This window comes from Sinocyclocheilus anshuiensis, unplaced genomic scaffold (genome assembly GCF_001515605.1).
Source record: "Sinocyclocheilus anshuiensis isolate Anshui unplaced genomic scaffold, SAMN03320099.WGS_v1.1 scaffold1061, whole genome shotgun sequence".
Lineage (NCBI taxonomy): Eukaryota > Metazoa > Chordata > Actinopteri > Cypriniformes > Cyprinidae > Sinocyclocheilus > Sinocyclocheilus anshuiensis.
In genome coordinates this window covers 1-10023 of record NW_015557104.1, presented here as the reverse complement: position 1 = coordinate 10023, position 10023 = coordinate 1, and the positions used below count along the sequence as shown (strand labels likewise).

The following is a 10023-nucleotide window of genomic DNA, read 5'->3' as shown; positions in this document are numbered from 1 at the left end:
ATGGCGAGTAAACTAAAAAATTTACTAGCCAATGGCGATTCAATTGCCAAGGTGTTCGTAGAGGGCTGAGATACTGTACATAACATTCACATGCTCCTCGGATGCTCTCATTTCCCGAGTTGTTCTTCCCTTACTCTAAGGCTTATAAATGTATTTCACGATCTGGGTCATTATTTAATACAAAACCATATTTAATACAAAACCACACAAAATGTTTCTACTGTATCTGTCAATCACTCTGATATTTAGTTAACGTGCTGTCTGTCACTGTCTTTAATCAGTTCTGTGAATGACTGTATGGTATGCCACATGCACTGTAATATGTTTTATATTAAATATTACATTTTCAAATGAAAATAGCAACATGATCGTTTTATAAAGTATGCGTTCATATGTGTTAAGGGCTAGATTTTCTCTGGAGGAAACAGCTGTGGTGTGATGAGGGGTGAACGCAGCGAAAACTTTACAGTAGATGGGAAACCGATTGTTCCCTCGTGACCTTTTGTAAACTGTATTTATGACGAAGAACTGCACAGATACAGATATTATAACAATCTATGGATAAACACACACCTTGTGTCCTCTGTTTCTGTGTGAGTCCGCCGTGGTCTGCGGATTGAAGAGCGCGCTGAAAGACGGGGAGGAGACGAGGTCTGCCGCCGTGTTCATATGAAATTTAAAGGGGACTGACTCTGAGGCGATCACGAATTTGTGTACAGTTTATGGAGCTAATCGCTATAGCCCCGTTAAAAATGGCCTAGCGACGCCCAAGCTTCTTACATCCATTTCAGAGAACCAGGACAAATATCTCAATCGATCGCTCAGGCATGGCACCGAAATCTGCGTTCTGATTCGGTTCTAGTACATACCGGTTACATAGGTACCAGTGCCATATTGGCACCGGGTTTCGGTACCCAACCCTAGTTGTCATGGTAATTGCATATTATTATTATATTATTGTATGTATAATTATAAATATAGCTGCAAGCACAACAGAGGCAGAATGTGGAGCTAAACAAGGCACGGAGCATCAGACCAACTGCAAAACTGCCTAAAGAAACACACCTGGAGACGATTTGGAGCGAAATGGTTGAAAACCCATAAATACAATGAGCTGTAATGTGACATAATTGCTTTTTACTTCAGAGCAATAGGTGGCGCTGTTATTAAATTGGTGTGGTGTGGTCAGTGTGAGGTGACAATGACACTCATAAAGTTTGGTGTCAGTTACAGAAGTTTGTCAGCTCACAAATGAAAACAAATCCATAACTTTTTGCTGGCATGGTCCGAAGATGATCGGAGTCAAATTTGGTGAATATTTGACCAATGGTCTCGGAGGAGTTCGAAAAAGTATGTTTTCAAAGAAAATCAAAATGGCGGAAAGGAAGTTCAGCAGATTATGGGATAATTGGTATGGATGTAGGGTTGGGTATCGTTTGAATTTTATCAATTTCGATTCCTCTTATTGATTCCGATTCTTTTCGATTCCCAGTTTCGATTCCAATGTGATTAAATAATGATATCAAACATTTATCCTGTGTCTCTTTTTTGCAAACCATTTATTGGAGCTGAATACCATGAACCGAAATCAACAGCAGTGTTTCCCCTACCGTTATATCAGGGGGACGGCCCACCCCCCCAACGGCACCCCCCCGCCCCCCTTGAAGGTCAAGTTAATTTTATTTAATTCTATTTCCTCTATAGTGCCAGATCACAACAGAAGTCATTTAAAGTTACCTTTTCTATTGAACATGTCTATACCTTGTTCTTTTATTAAACAAACTAAATAGCCTTATGTTATTTATCTTATTTACACGACGGCATGTCATTTCTGTCTCTACGTTATGGTCACGCTCTCTGTATCGCGCACAAGTGAGCACACTCCCACTCCCACTAGTATTTGTAAATATTAAGCCGCAAAAACGATTCATATTTAAATATGAATTCTGTGTGTCTATGTGTTATTGCGCAGACGCGTGGTTTTGTGTACTACTCGTACTGAAGCACGCGCGACGCTTGCGGTGATATTAGCGTCTGCCGTCTCGCTAATGAGGACATAAATACATGAACAACATCTCCAGAACTGCTCTGAGAGTCACTTCATGAGCATTTGAACGTTTCATTTGAGTACAACTATCCTCATATCACATACACACAGAAATGTAAAGGTATTCACGGCAACCCGTCAAAATAAAAGTTTGGTTTAACTTGAAGACATTGTGGCAGAAATATATTAGCCTACTATCGTTCAGTAGAATGTACGTAATACTACTACTAAAATTATAGTAGTAGTAGTATATCATACAATATAGAATAATCATACAATATTTCTTCAATATTTTAATTGTAATATTAAATGACTTTTATTTTCCAAAAAATAAATGTTTAGTTTTCATTATTTAAAAGATAAATTAAATGAATGTTTTATGCCTTAAAAAATGTAAATACCCAACACAGAATTTCTGAGGGGAAAGAATCGCAAGGCTATTGTAAGAATAATTGAAACTTGTTTTTATGCTTTCAAATAATTAGACATGCTAAAACACAGAATTGGTAACAATAAAACATAAGGTTGGAAAAATAAAACATTTCATAGGGCCCCAAACATGTAATTTTTGTTAAACTTTTTTTTAATTTAATTTTTTTTTTTTAGACAAGTTTGTTAAACTTTTAATAAAATGATGTTAAATTGTTTAAGCTTCATGATTTTAATTAATTAGACATGCTTTTTGTTTAATAAAATTTAATTGAACCATTAAAAAGGAGTCCAGAAAAAGAAAAAAAAACGCCCCCCCAAAGCCGTAAACCTAGGGGAAACACTGAACAGGCTACATAAGAACTGGACTCTTTAAGAGCTGTTTGTGTATTTAGGAACAGAATCACATTGGTGTTTGAATCGTGTTCGCGATCTTTAACGATCTGTTAAATTAAAGTGCTTTGTCATGTTGGTGGTGACACCTCTCTTGCAACATGTTTAGCTATCACAGATATTATACTTAGCTTTTTTGGCTTCTGATCACAAATGTAGCCAAACTTTGGAGCACTTAGATTAGCGAGCAAGGTCCTGGCAGATCGCTAGCTCCGGTCCTCACAGATGAAGAAGAAGAAAAAGCACATAGGAATCGATAGGCGGAATAAAATTTTAATTTGACAACGAGTGTCCGATTCCTGACCTTAAGTATCCGATTCTGGCATCTGAATCGATTTTTGATTCCCAACGCTATATGGATGTTCTCGGCATGATCCAAGGAATCGTGACAATAGGCAGAAATATTCAAAAACTACTAGCATTTTTTATTGAATTATAATTTGACTAAATTGAGTAAATGAGGGCATGATGCTGAAAACACAAACAGAGTTTCGTAATGATACGCTCACATAAAATAAAAAAAGCTTTTTTTTTTTACACAAATTTCGTCCAAATTATTCAGAAGTTATTAGCAAAAACAGCCATTTCCATATCTGTGTGCCAAAACGGTGCAGGTGCTCTCAGGTCAGGGTTGTCATAAGGCCAGGAGGAGTCCGAAAAAGTAGCTTTTTAGAAAAATTCAAAATGGCGGGAAAATTTTCATGACGGAAAACGAATGATTGCAATAGGTGGCTCCTAATGAAAGTGTTGTTTAGTTTATATGCATTTGATCAAGTTTTTTATTTATTATTTATCTGTTTCTCAGAACATGGCATAACAGGGCCAGGCCTGCCGTTCCTCACCGAAGCGCATTTGGAGAAGATGGGTGTTTTGTAAGTGTTACTTCATTACAGTAGAAACCGCACTTCTACCACAGTCAAGCCCATCTTGAAAATTAGCTGTTTGTTCCCAGTTTATTTTTGCAGTTAATTCTGTATTTCCTCATTCAGCCCTCTGGGATCACGCCTGCAAATCCTCCACTGCCTGCAGAAACTCTGGCAAGTCTCCAATGAGTCCATGAAGGTATGCTAAAGCTTTGGGAAGGCTGCAGATGTCTCTAAAGCCAGAGCTTTGCCAAGGTGATGTGTAATGCTGTGCTGCAGGTGTTGAACGACCCGATCCACGGCCACATCGAGCTGCACCCTCTGCTGCTGCGCTTCGTAGACACACCTCAGTTCCAGAGGCTGCGCCACATCAAGCAGCTGGGAGGGACTTACCTGGTGTTCCCCGGGGCTTCTCACAACCGCTTCGAGCACTCCGTCGGGTACGTACATCAGCTCTGAGAGAAAGAGCTGGAGCAGGCTTTTGCAGATACATGGAGGGTAGCAAATATAACCCGTATTTTTGATTTCTATTTTTTGGCATGCAGTGCACCGATGAATAACATGCATTCAAGCGAGTGGAGCAGTGGGGATGGGTGTTTTCTACAAAGTCGCTGTTTCTTATGTGCTGCTTTGTGTTTGTGTGGTGCAGGGTGGGATATTTGGCCGGATGTCTAGTGCAGGCTCTGAATGAAAGACAGCCGGAGCTCCTCATAACAAAGCAAGATGTTCTGTGTGTGCAGATTGCTGGCCTGTGCCATGACTTGGGTGAGTGACGCTCATGTTCAGGTAGAAAGGTGAGCGAGTCACAACATATCCACAGTGACTCGTGTTCGTTACAGTCAGATGATAAAATGATTGGTTTAAAGGAACATTTCAATAATCCGGATACTTTCTGAGATGTGATGACTGACTTCGGGCCTTGATCTCACATTTAGGGCTGAAAAGCTCAATTCAAATTTTGCACTTAAATATGATCAATATAAGAATTATATTAGAATTTAAAATGCATAATTTCAGCTAGGGTGAAGAAAAGCGTTTGACTTCTCTCCTGAGGCCACAAGAGGGCGCATCGAGCAAAATATTACTACACGCTTATTCAAAGCAATAAAATAACACTATTATCTGTGGAAAAAGTGCATAATGTTTAAAATAATGTTTATAAACGGAATAAAATTAAGTTGCTTAAACAATTATAAACGAAACCGCATCATAGGCCGAAAGCCAATCACACAGAGTACTTTTTTCATTTAAATCATGAGATGCAGTGGGATGGGAAAAACCTGTCATAAAGTCTTGAGACATGTTTTTAAAAAGTTGAACTTACATTAATTTTACATGGCTTTCTAAACATGCGTCTCTCTTGTGCGAGACGCGAGTGCAATGGTGATAGATGTCCCTCTAGAAAATGTGATAAATATGCGTTCTGTGTGAGCGGCTTGGTTTCAGTCTTGACGTAAACAAGATCTTCCCCGCATCGATGTTCTCTTTTTCTGCAATATTTTGAATGAACAACGCAGCAGCGCCGCATCTGGTGCTTCAACTGGATAGACTAACAAAAGCATTATAATGCAACGACTCTTACATCGTCTGATAAGGCTGCCTGACGCACACCTAAAATTCGAATGAACTGTTTCCAATGTGGATTTTTATTTTAAATGTAACAAATATTTTAAATTCTAATTTTTATTGGACAGCCCTACCTCCTTCTGCTTTGTAATTTGGGCCTAATTTACAAAATTTGACCACAAACCAGGAACAAGGCCAGTGACTGGACATTCTTCAGGATTCAAATTCACAGCCGCTAATCTAAGAGCACATGCTAATGGCTTTAATGGGTTTGCATCTTCATTCTTTAAAAAAGCCTTTTGTCTTTTGTTCAGGTCATGGCCCGTTTTCTCATATGTTTGATGGCATGTTCATCCCTAAAGTTCGACCTGGAGAGAAATGGAAGGTACGTGTGTTAAAACCGTCCCCAGTGTAAAACCATGCATGCGATTGGCCCGTTTCTCAGCTTGTTGTGTTAGTCTGTGCACCGTTAGTAGTCCTCAAGGGTCTGATAGCTGGAATCATCTTGCTGAGAGGAAAGAGACGGCTCTGTGTGTGGAGGCTGACACACAGATGACAGAAACATCTGTTCCTGTAGCTCTGTGGTGTGGGATTCATCATGTTCGCCTGTAGATCTGATCCGCCAGTAACGCTAACTGACAGGTTTGATCTCTGCTGTGCAGCACGAGATGGCCTCTGTTCAGATGTTTGACCACCTGGTGAGAGTGAACGGTCTGGAGGAGGTCATGGAGCGCCACGGGCTGACTCTTCCTGTCGACCTGGTGTTCATTAAGGAGCAGATCGCCGGGCCGCTGGATAACTCCATCTTAAACAGCTCGGTGCGTATGGCTGCTGCCTCGTGTAAAACACTTGTATGACAAACCATCGCTTGACATCAACATCACATACTCGTTTCTGTAGAGCTTTGTTGTTGCTGTTCAAGACTAATTCAAGGACTAAATAATGTGACTATAACTTTGATACAACTTTCCCAACCCACTATTTCCATGGAAACCGTTTTATAAAGCGTTATTGTGGGAAATAAGCTGACAAAGCCTTTATACCAACGGTTGCGTCATTGACTCCGGTTCCTTGTTCTGCAGAGCACTGTGTTTGTCCATACTGTAAAGCTTACAAGTAGCGGCATAGTAAACCTTACACTGGTTTAATGCAAGACTGCTGAAGCCATGTGCTCACTTGATATGAAGAACAGACTGAAGTGAAAGTCAAAATCCAGCCTCATTGCTTGTGGTTTTCACTATATTTGATTTTGGCTCTGTTCACCCCCTCATCGCTTTAGAAACCACTGCAGCTGTGTGGAATACTTTAACCTTTCGGGAAAGACTAAGTGACTTTTCTGCTCTACTCAAAGTAACGTGCAGCATTTTTTCTTTTAACCCTGCAGTGGCCATATAAGGGCAGGCCGATGGAGAAATCATTCCTGTATGAGATAGTAGCAAACAAAAGAAACGGCATTGATGTGGATAAGTGGGATTATTTTGCTCGGTAAGACTATTTGCACCAAGCTAATGATGATGTTTTCAGCATTGCTAACTGAAAGTGTGTTCTTTTGGACAGTGATTGCTATCATCTCGGCATTCAGAACAACTTCGACTACCAGCGCTTCCTCAAATTTGCACGAGTGTGTGAAGTGAGAGGAAAGAAGCACATCTGCACCAGAGACAAGGTACATTTTGCAGTTGTTATACTGACTGTGTGTATTCATTGATTTAGTTTATTGTACAGTGCTCAACTAATTTCAGTGCTCGTTCCTTTTTGACTTTATTATAACAGTTTAAACTAAAAGATACATGCATTCAACAGAGTCGACAGCACAGTGACAGCACAAATTATTTGATGTGAAACATGCGATGGTTTCATCAAGTCACCTTTATTTTTATAGCGCTTTTAACAATACAGATTGTGTCAAAGCAACTGTACAGCATTAATTAGGAAAATAGTGTCAATAATGCAAAATGACAAAAGTAAACACTCCATTTTCAGTTAAAGGCAGTTCATCATTGAATTCAGTGATGTCATCATACATCGGGTGTTATGGGAAGTGTTCCCGGTTCCGGTTGACCTAATCAATTAAATATATATAAAATATGTGTTTTTATCAAGCTAAAACTGGACAGAAAACACATTGTCGGTAGCAATAAATAAATAACTGGTACTTTGGGTGTGTTGTTCATGGAGCTGGGCGATATGCCTAAAAAAATTATTATTTTTTGGCTGAATTGCAAAATTAGGTATACATGTGGCTATTTTCTAGTTTTCTGTTTGGATAAAAAAAAAATTTACTTAATTTAAAAATCAGTTTTTATTGTCATTAGTTTTACCATCAGTTCAAGTCCGAAAGGGGAACAGACACAGTAATGATGCAGTACACAAGCCGCGGTTAAGACGGCTGACTCTACTGTGATGTGATGCTGTCTCTCTCACACACAGCGCGCACACACACACACACACACACACAGACACACACGATGCGCAAAACTCCGCATTTGAACAGTCAATAGCAAATACTTAAACTAGTAACAAAACATACTTACAGTCGCTGATTCAGAAGCGCCAGATTGTCATAGCAAAGTCAGAATTACCTCCTCTCCTAGGTTCACGAAACGGTCGTCCATAAAATGCATTGCTGTTCTGTTGTAAGTAATCTTAAAGATTCCTAAATGCATCTGCTTTCGGAAGGCCAAATAAAGTGCTTTTGCTTTCGCCTAGAAACACACAGCGTCTCCCTGACATGCTGCTTCAACACTAACTGCGGTTACTGAAACCACGCCCTTCTTTCTTTGCGTGCACATTTTGGCGGCATTATGCTAATATTCCCACATAGTGACCTAGATATGTGGGGGTGTGTTAGAACGAGCCGTTTTAGGGGGGCGTGACAGAGTCTTAACTTTGATAAAGAATATCTCTTTGGTTTTGAGACTTTAGTCTTTGCAACTTTAGGGATCTTATCTATTCACGAACAGCTTGTAACACTCCAAAGAGAAAGGAAAACTTGAAATCGCATCATATGACCCCTTTAAAAATTGGCTCACATCCTGCATCCTAGCATTGTAGCAACATTACGATCTAAAAACAAAAATAATGCTATTTTAAAGCAGAAGTTAAATTCACTAAACTAAAAGTGAATATAAATAAAAACAAAAGCACAGAATAATTGCAATATATATGATACAGTTACTGCTCTCATAAAAACACACTTAATGTAGGTTTAAAATTCTACACACGGCACATTTATTGCCCAACAACAAATATTTTAGGAAAACGTATATATTTTAGTCCGAATTATTGTGGTCCTGTTTTATTGCTCTCCGTCTGTTTGGCGCTCGTTGACTGAAGTGAAGGCTCATGCACTCCTGACAGCAGAATGGACATGTTTCCATGACTCTCTAACATTTACAGGTGGAGAATATGAGTTATGCACTGAGGAAAGCACTGGATCTCAAGCGTATCAAACCGCACGAGTAGCCTAACTGTCCGCACATGTATCTGTCAGAGCAACTGTGCATGTTAACTGTATCTTAGCAGTTATTCTAAAGCATGGCTGATGAACAAATCAGATGATGCTCATTCCCTGCAGCAGCTCACTCTGTGTCCTCCTCTGTTTTTCAGATGTCCTCGTAATCAAACTACTGTATGTCGATATAATAGAGATGAAGCCGTTATCAGAGATGCTAATTAAGCATCTTGTGTTTGGGCTTGTTGCTCATAAAGTGATCCAGTTCATGGAGTTATTAAAGTAGGCAGCTGCAGGTTGCTATATTGTGGTATGTGGCTTATTTTTAAGGGAGCGCGTTTGGATTTGAGTTTATGTGCTTGTTCTTTTTTTTTATTGTTGTTTTTCTGGCAAGATCTGGCACCACTAATGAGTCAGAACATACTCTGTGGTTTTCTTGCACCTCGCTTCTGTTTTCATACAGAAGCGAGACACAACTCTGATGCACATTTAAACAACTAGTTGTTCATCATTTCACATCATTCTCTGACGCAGTGAAATGTGAGTGAGAGCACCCTCAGTTGAAACTGTAGTAATATTGGCCGAACAGCTTTGGGAAACGCTCCAGTAGGACTGAGCGATATGGCATAAAGTGTAATCTGGGGCGTTTGGTTGAGGTAAGTTTACAGCAGAGGAAGCGTGCCGTCGAGTCTTACTGCCAGCTTACAGCAGTGCTCCTGGACTACATGGTGACAATACATATCGTGACAACAGTATAACGTGTCTGTTGGCAGTGATTTTGCTGCATAGTTATTTTAAAACCTTTGGGCTCTCAGGCCTAGCTCGTTATTTTCTCATTCATCAATGTTTCTCTATCACTCTTTATCACTCAGTAACCTTTGACTTGATTAGTTGGGGTTTAAATTAAGTAATAATTATCAAAAGCGCTGACACGTTCATCTGAGAATAAAGCCTGAACTGAACTGAGCTGAATAATGAGCCTGTTGTCTTTTTAGAGCTGCTTGCAGCTGAATTTGGATTGACAGTCATGAAGTCTTAGTTGATGCTGCTTATGACAAGCTGTGATTTCTTGAGAGGCACACGATATTAGGGGTGTGCGATATTGACAAAAAATTATATCTCGATATTTTATGGGATTTTATCGATAACGATAATTAGACGATATTTTGCTGAGTGTGTTATTGTGCTGGTACCTTAACGACTGCCGAAGACAGCTGACTCATAATTTTTTTAATATTCTTCATATTCTGTGTGGTGGTCAGTTCATACTG

General features: G+C 39.6%; 1 protein-coding gene across 1 annotated transcript in view; it reads left to right on the top strand.

Annotated features, from left to right (window-relative positions):
* The window catches only part of LOC107677634 (deoxynucleoside triphosphate triphosphohydrolase SAMHD1-like), a 16166-nt gene extending 7403 nt beyond the window's left edge, over positions 1–8763 (top strand). The window contains exons 2-10 of the mRNA XM_016472619.1: positions 3675–3741; positions 3859–3931; positions 4012–4172; positions 4382–4497; positions 5613–5683; positions 5961–6116; positions 6683–6783; positions 6856–6991; positions 8698–8763. Of these exons, the coding sequence (XP_016328105.1) occupies positions 3675–3741; positions 3859–3931; positions 4012–4172; positions 4382–4497; positions 5613–5683; positions 5961–6116; positions 6683–6783; positions 6856–6991; positions 8698–8763 (947 nt within the window). The remainder of the gene's footprint in view (positions 1–3674; positions 3742–3858; positions 3932–4011; positions 4173–4381; positions 4498–5612; positions 5684–5960; positions 6117–6682; positions 6784–6855; positions 6992–8697) is intronic.
* Positions 8764–10023: the final 1260 nt, after the last annotated feature.